The sequence below is a fragment of the Anabrus simplex genome, chromosome 12 (assembly GCF_040414725.1).
Source record: "Anabrus simplex isolate iqAnaSimp1 chromosome 12, ASM4041472v1, whole genome shotgun sequence".
Classification (NCBI taxonomy): Eukaryota; Metazoa; Arthropoda; class Insecta; order Orthoptera; family Tettigoniidae; genus Anabrus; species Anabrus simplex.
In genome coordinates this window covers 94990570-95012302 of record NC_090276.1, presented here as the reverse complement: position 1 = coordinate 95012302, position 21733 = coordinate 94990570, and the positions used below count along the sequence as shown (strand labels likewise).

Genomic DNA, 21733 nt, shown 5'->3' with positions numbered 1-21733 from the left:
TGGTGATCGGGCTGAGAAGGGCAGGTTGGTCGCTTCGTCAAATCGCAGCCGATACCCATAGGGATGTGTCCACGGTGCAGCGCCTGTGGCAAAGATGGTTGGCGCAGGGACATGTGGCACGTGTGAGGTGTCCAGGCGCAGCCCGAGTGACGTCAGCACGCGAGGATCGGCGCATCCGCCGCCAAGCGGTGGCAGCCCCGCACGCCACGTCAACCGCCATTCTTCAGCATGTGCAAGACACCCTGGCTGTTCCAATATCGACCAGAACAATTTCCCATCGATTGGTTGAAGGAGGCCTGCACTCCCGGCGTCCGCTCAGAAGACTACCATTGACTCCACAGCATAGACGTGCATGCCTGGCATGGTGCCGGGCTAGAGCGACTTGGATGAGGGAATGGTGGAACGTCGTGTTCTCCGATGAGTCACGCTTCTGTTCTGTCAGTGATAGTCACCGCAGACGAGTGTGGCATCGGCGTGGAGAAAGGTCAAATCCGGCAGTAACTGTGGAGCGCCCTACCGCTAGACAACGCGGCATCATGGTTTGGGGCGCTATTGCATATGATTCCACGTCACCTCTAGTGCGTATTCAAGGCACGTTAAATGCCCACCGCTACGTGCAGCATGTGCTGCGGCCGGTGGCACTCCCGTACCTTCAGGGGCTGCCCAATGCTCTGTTTCAGCAGGATAATGCCCGCCCACACACTGCTCACATCTCCCAACAGGCTCTACGAGGTGTACAGATGCTTCCGTGGCCAGCGTACTCTCTGGATCTCTCACCAATCGAACATGTATGGGATCTTATTGGACGCCGTTTGCAAACTCTGCCCCAGCCTCGTACGGACGACCAACTGTGGCAAATGGTTGACAGAGAATGGAGAACCATCCCTCAGGACACCATCCGCACTCTTATTGACTCTGTACCTCGACGTGTTTCTGCGTGCATCGCCGCTCGCGGTGGTCCTACATCCTACTGAGTCGATGCCGTGCGCATTGTGTAACCTGCATATCGGTTTGAAATAAACATCAATTATTCGTCCGTGCCGTCTCTGTTTTTTCCCCAACTTTCATCCCTTTCGAACCACTCCTTCTTGGTGTTGCATTTGCTCTGTCAGTCAGTGTATAAAGCAAGATGTCCTGACTGACTGACTGATAATCAACGCACAGCAAAAGCTGCTGGAGATAATTGCATGAAAATTTGAGGACATGTTCCTACCATAGCTTAGGCATGCACTAAGAAAGGATTTTTAAGAATTCCTATTTTAAAGGGGTAAAAAGGGGCGAAATGTGATTTTACTTTTTGGTGAATTTCTCCATTTTTGTGAAAAATATTGTACTTATATTCATTCAGATATTTATTTTCACATATCATAAATAATATTTTAAAAGAAATGTTTAAAATTCAGATTTTAAAGGGGTGAAAAGGGGTGATAAGTGATTTTATATTTGTGTTCAATATCTCTTTTGAACACTTCTTCTTCTTCTTCCTCTTCTTTTATGACCACATAGGATCACTTTAGTCAGTCCGTCGTTCAGGTCTCTTTGAAGAGATTGTTCGGGCTTTGCGGTCCTCCCAGTACTTCTTCAGACGCTCCGATCTTCGTGCCCTTTCCTCAGTTGAAAATGTGCGTGTTGTTGGTTTGTTTTGTGTAAGGGTAAAGCGGAGGTTTGTATTCTTGAGTTTTGTATTCAATTTTATCCTATTTGTGGTGTCTTCTGTTGTAAGGCCTATTTCCTTCAGATCCTCTCTTACTTCTCTGATCCATTTACATCCTGTTGTGGTATTTTTTGAGACGAGATTGTGTTGTACTAGTTGTTTCAGAAGTCTCGAATCCTGCATCCTCATGATATGTCCAAAGAATCCCAGTCTCTTCTTACGCATAGTATCTGTAATGGGTTCTAGCTCTTTGTACATGACTTTGTTAGGTATTAACCGCCACTGTCCATCTTTCTGGTATTTTTTGTTGATGCAGGTTCTTCCAATCCTCCTTTCAATTTTCTGAAGTCTGTCAGTCTTTGATTGTTTATTCAGGTGAAAAAGTGTTTCTGCTGCATATGTAGCTTCCGGTTTTATAACTGTGTTGTAGTGTTTTATTTTTGTATTTATTGATAGATATTTCTTTTTGCAGATATCCCATGTTAATTTTTGTGCTTTAGCTAATCTATTTGTTCTTATTTGGATTGAGATTTTTTCATTTAGGTTATATGTTATTACTTCTCCAAGATATTTAAATTGAGTTACTATTTTGATTTTATTACCATTTATGGTGACTTCTTTTAGCTGTGTTGGTTTTTGCGGCATAATTTCTATTTTTTTCAAATGATATTTTGAGGCCAATTTTATTTGCAATGTTTTGAAGTTCTGTTATCTGGGTTTTTGCTTTTTCATGTCCACTGCTAGTAATGCTAAATCGTCAGTGAAACCCAGGCAATTTGTTTTGATTTTTCGGCCAATCTTTATTTTGGGGGGACATTTCCTAAACCATTCCCTCATTACCATTTCTAGAGCACAGTTAAATAATAGTGGTGAGAGCCCATCTCCCTGCCGTAGCCCAGTTTTAATTTCAAATGTCTCTGATGTTTCACCCCTAAACTTCACTTTTGATTTGGTGTTGGTGAGAGTCAATTTTATCATGTTTATTAATTTGGGGTGTAGTCCAAGGTGTCTTAAAATTTTAAACAGAGATTATCTATGGGTGCAATCATAAGCTTTCTTGAAATCTACAAATGTAGATATATAGTCATTCAGTCTTCCAAATCGTCTCGGTAGTACAGCAAAAATCTTGCATTTCTTGAAAAGTCAACGGAAATATATTTATTTTCAAGATTTTCCAGATGAAATACTTCCCTTGCGCGCATAAATCTTTGGCTTTTGCCAATTAAAAATGGCCACAGCACTTTCCAACATGTAAGTGTACGCGACAATTCACTCCACTTCCGTGTATTTTAAGACGGTAATACACCAAATCCTTAAAGAAAATAAAATACAATTAACAGTATGTAGGCCTACATATACGAATGTTTGTGAGTGAATTCATGAGAAGGTATCTAACGCTGCGCTGATAGCGCAACGGTTAAGTCAACAGACTACAGACTGCAAGATTGCAGGTTCGAATCTGCCTATTGGCGGCCTTCTTTTAACACAGGAATATTGTTTTATCAATGAGATTTATTACAGTTTTATATTTTGTTAGTGAGTTATGCAGTCGCTTACAGTTTAAATGAATTGTTTCATCCATACAACTGGTAAAACAGGCTAGGCGAATGTACCACAAGTTCGGCGCACGCATGCGTCATTAGCAAAGCTGTCTATGGGTCGAAGATATGTCACTCATATTGACGAAGGAGAGACCGGAGGCAACTTGCATAATATTGTCGACCAGTAATGAAGTGAGTGTGATAGAACTCTTGAGCAATAAGCGTTTGAACCTTGGCAATCCTGGCTAATAACTATTCTCCTCAGCAGAGTACCAACATTTCACATCAGAGGATTCAACGTACTGGTGTGTGATATTTCAAGGAGACAGTCTAAACATTAATGGTGAAGTGTTGCCACATAACATTGTTTCTGTTGTAGGTGACGGTGCGTGTCTATTTAGATCTCTTTCTTACATTTTATATTCTACTCAGTTACGGCATAATGAAGTTCGTAAAGCTATAGTTTCGTAAATTGTCTCCATTTCATCCGAAAATCATCTTGGTAATAACTAATCCTCTTCAAATTGTGCCGACTTTTCGAGTCAGAAGATTCAACTTATGGTGTAACATGTAAGTTGACGGCAGCAGGCAAAATATTTCCATTCCGCTTTGAAGTTTATCGTGATCAAAAGTTATACTGGACATTTAGTGATGAAGCTAATACCGTAAAAAGATCGGGATTTACTGGTAATTTCTCTAATGGACATTTTGAAGTACTGTATATGAATGTCTGTGCGAAGAAACAAGTGATTCATTCGTTGCTGCAAAAGTTTCTGAAAAATGTCGTACTCAATACTCAAATGCTACGAGAAAAATACAATTTAAAAAAAGCAGCAGCCACATTTTTACAGAATAATCCTTCTGCACATACCATTCCTGCAAGTAAATACCAAAAGAAAAATCCCGAAGTCCATAGAGCAGCAGCGGACACTTACCAGAAGAATAATCTCAAGGTTCATAGAGCAGCGGCAGCCACACACCAGCAAAATAATCACGAATATCAGAGGACAATTCAAATGCGATATGAGCAACATCACCCTGGGGTCCGAAAAGAAACACGATTGCGTCCATGTAAAATTAAGTTTCGTTCCAGAATGCCTTGCGATCCTGAAATTAATTAGGAAGATAACAGCTTGATAACCACTGGTAAAATGATCCATAAATGCCAATTCTGCAATGCTCTCAAGTGAAAAGAAGAAACACTAGGCATGTGTTGCGATTCTGGCAAGGTTCAGCTGCCACCACTCTAATCTCCACCTGGACCATTATACAGTTACTAATGGGTGCCCATCCAGATCATGGTCATTTTTTTAATCGAATTAGAAAACATAGCAGCTGTTTTCAAATGACATCGTTTGGTGCTAAGCAAGTCATCCAATCCGGCTTTATGCCAACTTTCAAAGTACAAGGTCATAGTTAGCATTCCATAGGCAGTCTAATGCTAAATGTTCATCAAGATCCTGGATTTTTGTAGATTTACTTTAATGAGACGGCTAATGAATTAAATGAAGCATTGCGTACATATTTTGATGCAGAAGAAATAGAGTATAAATCGGTCGACACGGTATCACAAACAGACGATGCTGTCAATTATCCAGTAGACTTCCTAAATACTCTTAATCCTCCAGGATTCCCATATCACAAACTTCGTTTGAAAGTAGGAGCACTTATAATGTTGTTACGTTACAGGAACGCCCGTACTTCAGTTTATCGGAGAGCATGAGAAACGTCAAGGCATGTACGGCCCATGCTAAGAGAGTGAGAGAGAAGGGTAGTGAAAAAAAATTATGATTAAGTGGATCCTTCAGTTTATTCAATAGATATGCAAAGAATTATGTCACCTTTTACAGCTGAATCGTGGGGTTGTCCTTGAAGACGTGGAGGGGACGTCGTCCTGCGGCGTCTGCGTCATCTTGCGGTCGGCGTCGGCGTTGTCTTCCGTCGTTGGTGTTTTCTCTGTATTAGTGTTGATGGCGACTCGAACCTGAGGCAGGAACGGGGAAATGTGGAGCTTCCGCATCGGACGTCATGGGACTCTGGTGTGACACCTCCATGGCGAAGCACACCGAAATAGTTCCCACAGTCAATGATGTTGAACGCACTTTAGCAGCAAGGATAAAGTCAGAGTCACAGTTCCATGAGAATAAGATGGAAGGAATTATCATATTTGGAATAATAAATAAACGAAAATAATCTAGGACCTTCCGAGGTGCAGTGATTAAGCACTTCACAAAGAAAATTAAATTCACCGGGTGCAGTCTCTGCACTGTACACCATGAGCACAATATTCACACACTTGTTGAAATAAACGACAGTCCAAGTTCTGTTATGTCGTAATTTTTAGAAGATTATCACTGGCACTTAAGATCATACGTGATTCAGAACAGGTTATGATGGTAATTGGCATGGTCCCTCAGAAAGAAATTACGATACCGTATTCCACAAGTTAATACTGTCTTTAAGAGGGAATGTTGGCACAGTTCTATTACGAACACAGTTCAATGGATAGACACAGTCTTTAAATGAAATGAAGGCTGGCACAGTTTTATTACAAACACAGTTCCGAAAAATGGATAGACACAGTCTTTAAACGAAATGAAGGTCGGCACAGTTCTATTACGAACACAGTTCAATGGATAGACACAGTCTTTAAATGAAATGAAGGCTGGCACAGTTTATGCTAGAAACACTATCGCTGTTTTCACACAGTCTTTAAATGAAATCAAGGCTGGCACAGTTTTATTACGAACACAGTTCAATGGATAGACGCAGTCTTTAAACGAAATCAAGGCTGGCACAGTTTATGCCAGAAACACTATCGCTGTTTTCACACAGTCTTTAAATGAAATCAAGGTTGGCACAGTTTATGCTAGAAACACTCGTAGTCCACAAACGAAATATAATCGCCCAGTCGTACAGACTGATAAAAACGAAATTACGTTTTTGTTCATGCACAAAGTTCAAGCCCACGGAGAAAGCTTCTAACACTAATGTTTCTGAACTCAAGTATACAGCCGGACCGAGTGACGAATTATATCGCGACGTGCTTACTTGCACACACACACTGAACTCACGGCTTACTGCCGACTCCCTTCACTCTCTCTGCCTACGGCACACTTCAGCTGCACACTGCCCACACTGCACACTCTGCTTTACCCCAGGCTGGCGATTCGCTTATATTGCCGAAGGTCGGTAGGCGTGGCTACACATGTGGGCTCCAAGAAAATTTTATATCTTGGCCATCTTTACAACGATTGACATGAAATTTCGGCTAGCAGCGTTCATTATTCCTGCCTGCAAGGTGACGTTATTGAAATATTGATATCACATTTCGTTCATGCTGCAATGCTATGGAACACGAAAGAACCTTCTGCGTGACGTCGCTTGACCTTGGCCGGTGTTCTAGAACAGCGCGAGCTTGCTTGCAGTACCCACAATGCCTGTGCGCTCGGCGCAAGTTTTAAATGCTTACGGCCGGGTGTTAGCGAGCTCCTCTTAATAAATGAATGAAACGTGAATGCTCGCAGGGCGTTCCCGTTTCAGTATTCTCAAACCACCTAATTTGTGCAATGGCACTAGATTACGTGTGACGGGGTTAAAAGAAATAATAGAAGCTACTATTATTACAGGAGAATTTCATTTAACAGCAAACTCGGAATACATGTGAAAGTTTTCAATTCTGGCCGAAACCGGGACGGGGAAATACATAATTTACGTTCATGTCTTACATTTCTTACGAAAGTCGATGAACGCATAAGGTTGGTTCGGTGGACTTCAAAAGAAAAGGGAAATAAAATAATATAATGGGACATAATTCAACTGTGACACGAGCAAAGCCGCGGGCAAAGCGCTAGTTATTTTATATATTGCTGACATATTATTGCTGTACGTACTGTATAAACTTCAGAAGAAAACTTCCTCTCAGTCCTACACCATAAATACTATACTGCAAATACAGAACTTATTTCAGTTATGTTTTTTGAAGTTTAAACTTTATTCTGTTAATTGACCACATAAGTGTGCAGCCTGAAACTTGAAGATATGATATTTTTAACAACAAATGAACTGGTTTGTGCAACTATCACCTATTTTAGGCTGTGAGTTTCACTAATAGGTAAACTCCTCTCAGTTTCAATTATTGCGTTGATGGGGTGGAAGTTCCTGATGGGGATCATTGTAAGTACCCAGGTGTTAACATTAAGTGAAGACCTTCATTGAGGTGATCACATAAATGGGATTGTAAATAAAGGGTACAGATCTCTGCAAATGATTATGAGGGTATTTAAGAGTTGTAGTAAGAAGGTAAAGGAGAAGGAATAGGCCTGCAAGTCTCTGGTAAGACCCCAACTAGTGTATGGCTCCAGAGTATGGGACCCTCGCTAGGATTACTTGATTCGAGAACTGGAAAAGTAGCTCGATTTGTTCTGAGTGATTTCCAGAAAAAAAAGAGAGAGAGAGAGAGAGAGAGAGTAGCGATACGAAAATGTCGCAAAGTTTGGGCTGGGAAGGCTTGGGAGAAAGGAGATGAGCCGCTCGACTAAGTGGTATGTTCCGAGCTGTCAGCGGAGAATTGGTGTGGAATTACATTAATAGACGAATAAGTTTAAGTAGGAATGATCACATTATGAAGATCAAATTGAAATTCAAGGGAACAAACTGGGGCAAATATTCGTTTAGAGGAAGGGGCGTGAGTAATTGGAATAATTTAAATTCTTTGCAATCATTTAAGAAAAGGCTTTATAAACAGCTAGGGAATCTGCCACCTGGGCGGCTGCCCTAAATGCAGAACAATGTTGATTGATTGATTGATTGAACGACCGTTAATTAGCGGTCCCTTCAGAGACTGTAGAACCGGTTTTGACTGTACATAAAACAATAATCTCCATCACCACTAGTCAATAGATTTTTATACTGACCATACGATCTGCTGTTTCATTCCATCCTTACAATGAAATCAGATATTTTGAAGTGATTTTGGTTCAGTGATGTCCGATATACGTACAGTCAGCTAAATCGAGATGTTCATTGTTTCCCCCTTCGATATTTACTAGTGAAGCACACAGTGAAACTGAAAGCTACTTTACAAAGGCTCTCCATTCGTTAGTTATATATATATATAAGAAAACATAAAATAGTCCAGTAGTACTGCCTTGAGGAATTTTCCTCTTTACAGGGTCGGATAAAGCTTCGCCTACTCTAATTCTCTGAGATCTATTTTCTAGAAATATAGTCACCCATTCAGTCACTCTTTTGTCTGGTACAATTCTAAAGATAATAGGGAACTTGATATACTTGGAGTATAAAGCCCGGGAAAGGGTAGCGCAGACGCTGATTCGGAATTCTTTGATAATCGTGATACAGTCCATTTGTTCTACTGAATCTGAGATCTCTGCTATATCTTCCTGGAATCCTACAAGTTGAGCTTCTGTGAAATAACCTTTCCTATACTTGAACTGCCTTCTATCAAGCCAGTTATTAATTTTGCAAACATGTCTAATATAAATAGATAGAATGCTTTTCCAAAGCTTTCATGCAATGCATGTCAAATTGACTGGTCTGTAATTTTCAGCTTTATGTCTATCACCCTTTCCCTTGTACAACTCTCCATTCATTTGATATAGCTCCTTCATGAAAATAACAATCAGATAAGTACTTCAGATATGGTACTATATTTCAACCCATTCATTGTCTTTAGTGTATCTCCAGTAATCTTATCAATTCCAGCTGCTTTTCTAGTTTTCAACTTTTGTATCTTACTGTAATTGTCATTGTTGTCATAGATAAATTTTAATATTTCTTTAGTATTAGTTACCTCCTCTATCTGGACATTATCCTTGTAACCAACAATCTTTACATACTGCTGACTGAATACTTCTGCCTTTTGAAGATCCTCACATACACACTCCCCTTGTTCATTAATTATTCCTGGAATGTCCTTAGAACCTGTTTCTTCCTTAAAGTACCTATACATACCCTTCCATTTTTCACTAAAATTTGTATGACTGCCAATTATGCTTGCCATCATGTTGTCCTTAGCTGCTAGATTCAATTTTCTAGCAAGTTCTTTCTATTTCTCCTTTCACAGCCATTTCTAATTCTATTTCTTTCCAACTTACTCCTCCTACTTTGTCTCTTTATTTCTCTGTTATAATAGAATGAGTCTTTGCCATTACTTACCCCCTTTAAAGGTTAAAACATGATTTCAAATTCCTCAATAATTGCTTTAAACCCACCCCAGAGTATGTTTGCATTTTTACTGTTTTCCACCGAATATAGTTATTTTTAAAAACTCCCTCATGCCTGCTTTATCAGCCATATGGTATTCCCAATATCCTACTTTTATGACCTTCCTTTCTATCACATTTACTTTTAACTATGATAAAAACAGCTTTGTGATCACTAATATCATCTATTACTTTGGTTTCTCTATAGAGTTCATCTGGTTTTACCAGCACCACGTCCAGAATATTCTTCCCTCTAGTTGGTTCCATCACCTTCTCATATTAACTTATTCGCCATTTGTTGATCATGTTCCCTGTCATTCACATTACTTTCCCAATTGACATTTGGTAAATTAAGATCATCCCCTACAGTCACGTTCCTTTCCATATCGTTTCCCACGTAGCTGATTATCTTCTGAATCAGCGTCTGCGCTGCCCTTTCCCAGTCTGTACATTCCAAAGACATCAAGTTCCCTATTATCTTCGGAAATTGAGCCTTACACCTAGAATTTAATGAATCTTTAACATTTTCGTAGCTTACAAATTCTTCTTTCACCAGAATGAATACTTTCCCTTCTACCATTCCTATTCTATCTCTACAATACACACTCCAGTTCTGTGAGAAATGAAATTAAATAGTGAAATTACATAATTCTATTCCTTTTTTTTTTGTAATATCTCTAGTTCAACACTAACATTTTATGTCATCCCTCCTTGACTTTCAGATCCCTGCTCCTTTATCACCACTCTCTAGACCACCCTGTTTCCCGTAACGTACCTCCCTATGGGGACCTAGTGTTTACACTGCACTAAGTCTTCTGGTATGGGCTAGAGCAATTTTGTTACTTTCATTGATCTGTCTCTGTCTTATCCTTGGCTTTGACAAAATGAAAGTGACTGAGGTATGAGTGATGCTAGTAATGCCATTCCTTACGCAGCCAGTCCTTGCTATGAATGGTGTGAAACTGTTGCTCATAGGGTCGGTTGGTGCATTCATTTCAGTGGGCTTGGCAGACTGATATGTAATAGCAACTTCTGGCTCGGTGAGGAAAGCAACGGGAAACTACCTCACTCCTCATTTCCCTAGTACGTCTCTTCAGTGATGCCTAGGCCATCTATGACAGCTCATGGTGGAACTGTTGAGGATCCAACCAGCCTTCGGGCTGATGACTAAACATACATACATACATACATACATACATACCTTCCTATGACTCTTCCAAACAAATTTCCCAACTTATATGTACCACTGCGGTTTAAGTGAAGGCCATCTGAGCTCAGGTCCCTATCTCCTACCCACCTATTAGGATCTAGAAATCTCACTCTCACTTTCCCACTTACCCACTCCATAATTTCACTTAAATCCCCAATCACCTTCCAGTGAGTATCCGTCCTACAGGGTATTCCACTGATAACAATCTCTGCTAAAGCTGAGATGGGCAACGCGTACCCAGCGGCATTCAAACAGTTTGGCAAACGTTTGATATCCCTGACCACTCACTGATCTAGCAGGGGGTGATTTAGGACGGCAGTGGTTTTAAACCGGAAGTTCCCCTTCAGAAATCCTTACAGCTCTGTTGCCAATGCACCTCTTGTTAAATAGACGTCAGTCTGTTTTTTCAGTTCAGACTTAAATCATTACCAAGGGCCCCCTTCTAAACACTACTGAAAATTGTTTTATTCACCTTGACCCATACTTCAACCCTAATTTCAATTTAAACGACATTTCTGAAAAACCTAATATTCTATTTGACTTCCTAATTCTTCTCAAAAATGCTAAATTTCTAAACCCGAATTCAATTTTCCATGCCTTACACAGTTTCTATCCACGTTTTCTACCTCCAATAACCCATCCTCCTAACCCACCCTAAACTACCCCTCCTTTATTTCCCTATCCTATCCTATCCTATCCTATCCTATCCTATCCTATCCTATCCTATCCTATCCTATCCTATCCTATCCTATCCTATCCTATCCTATCCTTTTCCATCTTCTTTTAACTTCCAGTTCTTTTAATCTTCTCTTATCTATTAATCCTCCTCCTTTATTACCTTATCCCATCTTTTCTTATCTTTTCTTTTCACCTCTCCCCTCAATTAAAAAAAATTCTATTTTCTGAATTGAACTGTATACTATAATACCACCTACAGTTCAGATCATTGCAACATTCAAATTTAAACTCATACCTTACGCCACCTCAAGTATGACCCAAATTCTTATCTTCAAGAAATAACACGCTATGCATATGCGTATTTCATTTGTTTCCAATATTGCGCTTTTTAACATTTTTTTCCTCACAATTGTTTTTTACGTCAACTGTTCTGCATCTCTAAAGAATCTACAAGATCCTATTAACATTGATATATACTTCAATTATATTAACTTGTATTATATATTTTCACAACTGAAGCATTTGCAGGCTTGTTCTTTAAGCTATTCACCGAGTTTCATCGGCATTTAAAAGCACAATGCCGGACATTGCATATGTCAAATCAAATCAAATCTCTTTATTTGCAAATGAGGTGTCTACCTCGGTGGCAAATGGTACACTAAAATACATTATTGTCAACCACTAAATATTAAATTAACAAGAGAAGAAAATTTTCCTATAATACAATATTATACAATTTATGCTAACAATGTTTTCTACAATTTATTAAAATTCGTATCCACCTTATTCAATACCAAAAATGTTGTTAAGGTGAAATTACAACGTGTATATTTTAATAAATTGTAATCTTGGTTCAATACGGACGAATAATGAAATTTATATACTTAACAATGTTTTCTATTAAACACACAGCTCATCCTTAATAAATTTATATTGTTTACAAAATTCTACTTATAATATCTCCTGTCCTACTTACAAATATAGTCAACTGATATACAGTATGTGGAATTACTTCAAATGATACTGTACAACTGGTATAAGATTAATATTTACATTGCATTTATTTACTTATTTACTTTTTTTTTTTTACCCGTTCTGGAACCTAAGTAGCATAACGACCTGCTGCATCTTAACCAGAGCCCCTTTCGCCACCACTTTCCAGAGTTCCTGAAGGGCCTTCACAGCTACCGTAGCGGTCCCAGGGCCCTCAAAGTCCCCACTGTACTTCACCCCTACAGGCAGTCCCCTACTTTGGCTGTCCAAACTCCTTAAACCAGGGGATGGAATTACTTTATTCACACACATTTTTTAAAATTTACAATAACCTGCACTGGTCGAATGCCCTCTAATATTTCATTTATTTTCTCTCTTGCTTTTTATTCTCTTCTTGAATATCTGTACAGATTTTGGAAAAGGATCAAACACTACCCCTGGTAAACTGTTCCACTCCTTCACACCCTTCCCAATGAATGAAAATTTACCCCAATTGCTTCTGCTAAAATTCCTTCTAATTTTATATTTGTGGTCAGTCCTGCCGATATAATTATTTTCCAACTGAAGCCTCTCACGGATATCTCCCCATGTTTCTTCTCTTGTATAGGCTCTATATAATCCTATAAGTCTAGTTTTCTCCCTTCTCTTACTTAAAGTTTCCCACCCAAGTTCCTTTAACATTTCTGATACACACTCTTTCTCCTGAAATCCCCTGTTACAAATCTTGCTGCTTTCCTCTGCACACTATCTATTTCTTTTATTAGGTGTTCTTGGTGAGGATCCCAAACACTGTTTTCCAATAATGGACGAACCATACTCAAGTAACTTTTTTCTTTTAATTCTTTGTTGCATCCTTTAAGTAGCCTCATTATGACATGTAACGATCTGTATGCTTTCCCAACAATGTCATCAACATGACCCTTCCAGTACAAATTACTTTCAAATCTCACACCTAAGTATTTGCACTTGCCATCTTTTGGGATAACTACCTCATCCAAATTATATTCAAATTCAGTTTTTAAACTCCTGTTGCGCTGATCTTCAGGAGCTAGCATCTTACTTTATTTAAGCAACTTGTCTTCGACTTGGACATTGCGTGTGTTGTGCTACTCTTCAAGGATATGCGCCTTGGTACATATAAGTGACTGATCTTCGACTTCTTCTAGTTTTTATGATTTAAAATTGTGCAGTGATAATTCCTATTGTCTTATATTGCTTCTTGAACTGCTTTTGTGAAAGACTTATCCTTTAATTTTTTGTTTTCCTATGAAGGGTTTTGTATTTTTAATCGGCTGATGATGACCCAGATTGGTGGCCGAGGCCGGTACTGCTTTTAACCAAATAAGAATGTAACACTACATTTCTTATTTACTTGTATTGAATAGGTTGAACCACTTTATTTCTTGTTTCAATTTAATTGTGATACAGAACATTAAGAAATTTCTATCTTTAAAGGTGGACCCAACACCAACTATTTTAAATAGTTTTTTAATACCATCTTCAATATACAGAGGTTCGACTGTCCTTACAAAGAACACATTGAAGGTCACTGTACTCATTACGAATTCATAGAAGAGGGCAAGGCCATTTGATGTCCGTTCCCCTGGAAACATATAAAGTACGAGATGAGTACCCGTGTCTGAGCCCATGCAAGTTGTAATGTAATGGTGTTTTATATTTGTCCATTCCAGACTGCTAGTGAGAACATGTACGAGAGCGTGAGGTCCAGATCTCCCGAGTGCGACATGACAGTGGTGAAGGCATCCTCCAGGCATGACGGTCAGCACCGCAGATCGGACAGTACCATAGACACCTCTCCAGAGTTCCTGAAGTTCCGAAGAAGTTTTGTGAGGTCTACATCTCTCCCTTATTGTGGCAGCGAAACAGAGTCCGATATTTACTCCCCATACAGCTTCTATGGCAGTGAAGAGGTGAGTCATCTATCTCTTCTTATTGTGGCAGTGAGACAGAGTCAGATATTTAGTGCCCCTACAGCTACAGCAGTGAAGAGTTGATTCATCTAGACAGAGTCTGATATTTAGTCTCGGTACAGATTCTATGGCAGTGAAGAGGTGATTCATATAGACAGAGTCTGATATTTAGTCTCGGTACAGCTTCTATGGCAGTGAAGAGGTGATTCATGTAGACAGAGTCTGATATTTAATCTCGGTACAGCTTCTATGGCAGTGAAGAGGTGATTCGTCTAGACCAGGGCCTCTCAAACGCCCAAAATCTCACACATCCAAACTGTGGTGCAGAGTTCCTGTGCACAGTGCATCGCTCCCACTCGGCTCGGCCCGAACCAACGCTTCGTTTCTGGGCTACTTGGCTAAGCTCGGCTCAACTCGGCTCAACTCGGCTCGAATTTGGAGCGCTACGGAGCAAGTGAGGAAGAGGAAGACAGGTGGAGCGAGTGAGACAGTCCAGGCGCTAAGATCAGCGCTAAACTCTTTTGGGACAAGAAAGAATGGGAATGCTGATCACTTACCTCTTTTTTATGATGCCACGTACCAGAAGATCTGCGAAGGCATCGTCCATCATGGGGAAAGGACGAGTGACCTGGAAGACAATCAGTTCATTCACAAGCCTGAGCAGATTGATGCCTCGCTGACAATCTGGGTGGCGTAGATTGCACATGGTGCTGCCCCATATGGTACCGGGTGAGGAAGTTGGGTGGTGACTGTGGTAGTAGGCCTTTCTAGTCCATCTGATGAATTGTCCTCAGGTTTTATCATACAAATACTGTGGGAGACATACTTCAAACAAATGTCAGATGCCAATTCCTTGAAATTGACTTGAACATGGGCACGGAAAAGAAAAAGAACAACAGTTTCCAAATTATTGTAAGCTCAGGTGGCTATGATTTTTCTTAGACTTCCTTTACTAAATTATGACCTTCCTTGATAGAGTGGCTCTGTGTACCCGTGTTGCAGGATGACGCAGACTGGCCCTCCACAACGAGCCGACTGAAGCTGCGGAAAGGACGGAGTGTGGTGCACACGAGTCTAGAGGACAACTACGGAGCAGTGATCGTTGCCAACCACGAGGCGCTTTCTCAAGTGCTGGAACAGGTAATTATTTAGGACAAGAACCAGGTGAATATTGTCCTCGGTTTAGAAAAACAGGGCTTCTTGAACTGAGAAGCATCCTTCAAAGGCATCATAGGCTGTCCTTTCAAAACTTTCAACTAGATGATGTGAACAGCTTATATTTTGTCCTGTATTGGTTCAACACAACTAAGGTTATGTTACAAGGAGATTCCCACCTTCCAATACTTGTACAATTTCTTATAGCTAGTTTATTGTTTACATGACATAATCCAGCTTAATTTCTAAGTATAATACTAAACAGAACATGTTTTGTTCCAATTATGGAACATCTTCAGCTAAAAGATTTAACAAAAATTGACAGGACAATTAAAATATGTATGATGATTATGATGATGAGGTAAAATGTTCATTCATGTTGGGTTAAAATTTTCCAACAAGTCAATGTCCAAGTTAACAAATAAAATCGGCATAAGGGGTCTTCCTTTTAGGCTGGAGAAGTATGTACTTGTTGAGTCTTGAAGATAAAGTTAGGAATATAAAAGATTGTCTAACATATGATTGTCGGGGGAACTCTTGAGAACAACCGTAGTTGAAGTTGAAGCTAGAATGCTGTGCGACCGAGCTCGATAGCTGCAGTCGCTTAAGTGCGGCCAGTATCCAGTAATCGGGAGATAGTGGGTTTGAGTCCCACTGTCGGCAGCCCTGAAGATGGTTTTCCGTGGTTTCCCATTTTCACACCAGGCAAATGCCAGGGCTGTACCATAATTAAGGCCATGGCCGCTTCCTTCCAACTCATAGGCCTTTCCTATCCCATCGTCGTCATAAGACCTATCTGTGTCAGTGCGACGTAAAGCAAATAACAGAATGTTGTGATAAATCTGAAACATGAAGAAATTAAGTAAGAAGGAGATATTTTAAAGGAGAAAACCTTGTAAGAATGTATCTTGGTGAGGTGTATGAGGATATGTGAAATTTCTTCTCCTTCCGCTTCCCCTCGCCCACCACAAGCTCCTCACACACATACAGTTGACGACACGGCGTAAGGGAGGACGCTAAACACAACACGACCGACTGTGAGGTAAACAATTTCACCTGGTGGCCATGATCGTTAAGGCGCTGAAGTCTAAAAACGTTCTAACACCGAGGTTAGCCGGTTCGAGTCCCGTTGGTCGAAAAAATTTTCACTATCAGAATGTTGGCCGTCAGGGTAGGGGAGGTGGTGGTATACAATTTCTAATCACTAGATTGCGTGCCGAAAGGCTGGATTAAATTCCAAACCTCTCCGCAGTGCTCATATGGAATGAGGGGATATGACACTGTTGATGGTGATTCGTCCGTCGGATGGGGACGTTAAGCATTGAGCAGACCCCTTGGTGCAGTTCAACAGGAGTAGGCTATGTGCCGTAACCAGGTTTCACCCTCTCCCTACTATCATATATCACGTCATTCATTTCATCACATTAACTCCTCTGATGAGGTTGACGTCAGGAAGGGCATCCGGTTATAAAAACCCGCCACGACAGATTCATCTCACCTCATACCCGACCCCATAGGGAAAGGGGACAAGGGTTGGACAAACAACAAACTTAGAAATTAAGCTGGATTATGTCATGTAAACAATAAACTAGCTATAAGAAATTGTACAAGTATTGGAATGTGAGAATCTCCTTGTAACATAACCTTAGATGGTGTGACTGATGCTGTCTTGCTGATGTACACTTTTGAAACACTGTGTTAACTAAAGGCAGATCCAAAGACATTAAAAAAATTGTGAACTCAGGCAAAACATTAGAAAGAAATACAAGTGATCAAAGGGATGAATTGAGCACACGTACATAGCACATCACAAAGTGCATAAGGCGGTCTTACTTCTCGCAACATCTGCAGAGTCTTATAAGCGGTTCGGTATGCCCGCTTGAGTCTTGAGCAGTCTTCCGTTCCTTGCTGTTCACTGTTTCCTCTGCCACATCCAGACAAGGATGTTCAGTTTAAAACAAGTATGGACTGCACGTTTTCTGTCTATTAAGGGCCTGTGGAAAGCTTGAAAATCACCAGATGGGTCCACTGTCATTGGGAGATCTCGGTCTGTTTGAGATCCTGAGTATCTGGAGGTTCAAGCACTGGGATCCACCCAGCTTAAGAGTGGTTGTAACACAGTCAGTAAGGATGGGCACCACATCCATTTCCTTGTTCCATCACAAATGTCAGTTTGGAGAGCCACACGTATGAACATCCATCAGTCTGTATGGTGAACTTCGCTTGCTTTATAAAGACCTGCCATCAGCAGAGGCATACTAGGGATACGAGAAGTTGAGTTTCCTTTCTTGTGGGTGACCAGGGACTACCTGTCACGTCAGTGAAAGAAACCAACATTTTCTAGTCCATACGTAGAAGACAGTGTTGCTAAGATTGATTTCCTTGCTTTGGTGCTGTTCAAGCAAGAGTGCTCTTGTACAAGCACAAACAACATGGAGTAAGCAAACGAGGATGCTAATTACAGGTTATAACAGAGCTTTTAAAATTTTTTTAAAATCTGATAGGAATTCAAAATGGGGGTTGCATGACATTGATACATCGTCATTATCATCATCATCCTGCCAGGTCAGAGTATTGCCTCTCCTTCCACCACTCCTCTTCAGTAATTGTATTCCAGTCTTCTTTTTCCTGACAGTCTATCCATTTTGTTCTGGGCCTCCACCTTGCCCTCTTTCCTTCTATCTTAGTCTCCAAGACCTCTTTTAGTATCCTTCCCTCCTCCATCCTCACAACATGTCCAAACCATGTCAATTTATTCTTCTACATCCTATCACTCAGTATTTCTACCCCTACCTCTTTTCTTACCTCAACATTTCTACTCTGCCTCTCCTTGTCTTCCCTACCACACTCCTCACGAACTTCATCTCACTGGCCTGAATTTTACTTTCATTTCTTGCTGTCAAAGTCCAAGTCTCTGATGCACACGTTAGTATAGGGTTATAGCACATCTCTTTATATTTCAACAAAGGAACTTCTCTGATCCACACCAGGTAGAACATATTTCCCACTTGTACCCTTCTGCTGATCTCCTTATCTAACCTTGCATTGATAAATGTGATGTACCTAAGTATTTCCAAGAGAAGTAAAATGTCGGTCTTGCCGACTGTTAGGCTGTCATCAGTAAAACCTGGCCGTTATAAGATACCCATGCTCTTCCTGAATGTGATCAGATCATATTTCTGAACACGGCTCCTGAGAAACAAACCTGATGGGACATAACAAAATTCAGAGCTCAAAAACAAAAGTCATTATAGGTTGTCCTTGTCTCTTCCAGCTGAGCACTGTGACTTAATTAATGTTCATGACAGTAGAAAATCTCCAGGACGAGGAAATTAGACAGAAGTACATGGATATGATTAGTGAGAAGTTTCGAACAGTAAACAGTAATCAGGTTCAGGAAGGGAATGCTTAGGAACAACTGTGTGTAAAGATGGGAAGAGGCGAACATCTTGGTGGAATGGTGAAGCGAGAGCAGCTTGTAAATGTAAAGGGAAGGCTTATCAGAAATGGCTCCAAACAAGGGCTGAGGCAGACAGGGATTTGTATGTAGATGAAAGAAACAGAGCGAAACAAATAGTTGTTGAATCCAAAAAGAAGTCTTGGGAAGATTTTGGTAATAACCTGGAAAGGTTAGGTCAAGCAGCAGAAAACCTTCCTGGACAGTAATAAAGAATCTTGGGAAGGGAGGGAACAAGGAAATGAACAGTGTTTTGGGTAATTCAGGTGAACTCATAATAGATCCCAGGAAATCACTGGAGAGGTGCAGCGAATATTTTGAAAATCTTCTCAACGTAAATGGGAATATTTCTGGTGGTGTTGTGAACAGCCAAGCTCATGGGGAGGAGGAAAATGATGTTGGTGATATTACGCTTGAGGAAGTGGAAAGGATGGTAATTAAACTCCATTATCATAAAGCAGCAGGAATAGATGAAATTAGACCTGAAATGGTGGAGTATAGTGGGAAGGCAGGGATGAAATGGCTTCATAGAGTAGTAAAATCAGCGTGGAGTGTTGGTAAGGTACCTTCAGATTAGACAAAAGCAGTAATTGCACCAATCTGTAACCAAGGGAACAGGAAAGATTGCAACAACTATCGAGGTATCTCATTGATTAGTATACCAGGCAAAATATTCACTGGCATCTTGGAAGGGAGGGTATGATCAGTCGTTGAGAGGAAGTTGGATGAAACCCAGTGTGGTTTCAGACCACGGAGAGGCTGTCAGGATCAGATATTCGGTATGCGCCAGGTAATTGAAAAATGCTACTAGAGGAATAGGCAGTTGTGTTTATGTTTCGTAGATCTAGAGAAAGCATATGACAGGGTACCAAGAGAAAAGATGTTCACCATACTGGGGGACTATGGAATTAGGGGTAGATTATTAAAATCAATCAAAGGCATTTATGTTGACAATTGGCTTCAGTGAGAATTGATGGTCGAATGAGTTCTTGGTTCAGGGTACTTACAGGGGTTAGACAAGGCTGTAATCTTTCACCTTTGTTGTTCATAGTTTACATGGATCATCTGCTGAAAGGTATAAAATGGCAGGGAGGGATTCAGTTAGTTGGAAATGTCGTAAGCAGTCTGGCCTACAGTACCGGTCAGAAGTTTAGGACCACGTAAAGAAATCACGAAATATCATCTAGAACCTAAAATTGTGCCACGAGATATCTGTAATTTTCTTTCTGAGCTCTCACATCTAATAGGATATATGTCGCCTGATTTCATTGAGTTGGTCGAAATAATGTGGAAGTTATGAATTTTTAATCCTTGAAAGGTCACACCAAAAGATCAAAAATTTTGGTTATATAATGTACTGTACACTCTAATTGGTTGCAAGTATCACCGCCAAGATTTTTTTGTAGACTTAGAGATAGGTGGGGGCCATTTTAGTATAAATATAAAACTTCCGAAAATATGCGGCACCTTTTTTTGGCATGTTTTATTTTGTCGAACCAGGGCCAAAATGGTTGATTTTTCTTTGCCTTCGTCATGTATGGCCCAAGGTCTCAGGACGAGCTATCGGCATGAAACTTATCTGCCCTGATAGTTCCATTTGCACTTTGTGGATGGCAACCAAGAACACATTTCTGATGACGATAGCTCACACTGTGACCTATGACAAGAACAAGGAAAAACTGACCATTTTAGAGCTGATTTGAAACAAAAAATAAAAGCACAGAAGTCGGTGCCGCATTTTTTCGGAATTTTTCTATTTATACCAAAATGACCCCCAACTGTTGCTAAGTCTATAAAAGAATCTTGTTGGTAATACTTGAAGCCGATTAGAGTATATAGTACATAATATTTCCAAAAATGCTGACTTTCTGACGTGACCTTCCAACAGTAAAAAATGTATAACTTTACACTACTTGGCATAAATCACTGAAATCATGGGACGTATATCATATTAGATGCGAGAGCGCGGGGGAAAAAAAAAAATACAGAGGTCTAGTAGCAAAATTTTAGGTTGTAGATGGGACTTCATGATTTTTTAATGTGGTCCTAAACTTTTGACCGGTACTGTATGTTGACGACTTGGTCTTAATGGCAGATTGTGCCAAACGCCTGCAGTCTTCGAACTTGAATATAGGTGCAGTGAGTATGGTATGAAAATTAGCCTTTCAAAGACTAAATTGATGTCAGTATGTAAGAAATTCAACAGAATTTACAGTCAGATTGGTGATACAAAGCTGGAGCAGGTAGATAATTTCAAGTATTTAGGTTGTGTGTTCTCCCAGGATGGTAATATAGTAAGTGAGATTGAATCAAGGTGTATTAAAGCTAATGCAGTGAGCTCACAGTTGCGATCAACAGTATTCTGCAAGAAGGGAGTCAAATCCCGCACGAAACTATCTTTACATTGGTCGGTTTTCAGACCAACTTTGCCTTACGGGAGCGAAAGCTGGGTGGACTCAGGATACCTTATTCATAAGTTAGAAGTAACGGATACGAAAGTAGTGGGAATGATTGCTGGTACAAACAGGTAGGAACAATGGTAGGAGGGTACTTGAAATGAAGAGATAAAGGCTAGTTAGGAATGAACTCGATGGATGAAGCCGTATGCACAAACTGGCTTCAGTGGTGGGGTCATGTGAGGCGAATGGAGGAGGATAGGTTACCTAGGAGAATATTGGAGTCTGTTATGGAGGGTAAGGTAAGTAGAGGTAGACCAAGATGATGATGGTTATACCTAGTTTTTAACGATTTAAAGATAAGAGGTATAGAAGTAAATGAGGCCACAGCACTAGTTTCAAATAGAGGATTGTGGTGACAGAGGCTTGCAGACTGAACGCTAAAAGGCATAACGGCCTATAATGATGATGTATGTATGACAACACGAGCCACA

At 40.3% G+C, this 21733-nt stretch overlaps 1 protein-coding gene across 3 annotated transcripts in view; it reads left to right on the top strand.

The window, feature by feature from the left end:
- The window catches only part of LOC136884320 (uncharacterized), a 207579-nt gene that overhangs the window by 172416 nt on the left and 13430 nt on the right, over positions 1-21733 (top strand). For all 3 annotated transcript variants that reach the window (XM_068229910.1, XM_068229909.1, XM_068229907.1), the window contains exons 8-9: positions 13992-14231; positions 15234-15371. In XM_068229910.1, coding sequence (XP_068086011.1) covers positions 13992-14231; positions 15234-15371 — 378 coding nt within the window. The remainder of the gene's footprint in view (positions 1-13991; positions 14232-15233; positions 15372-21733) is intronic.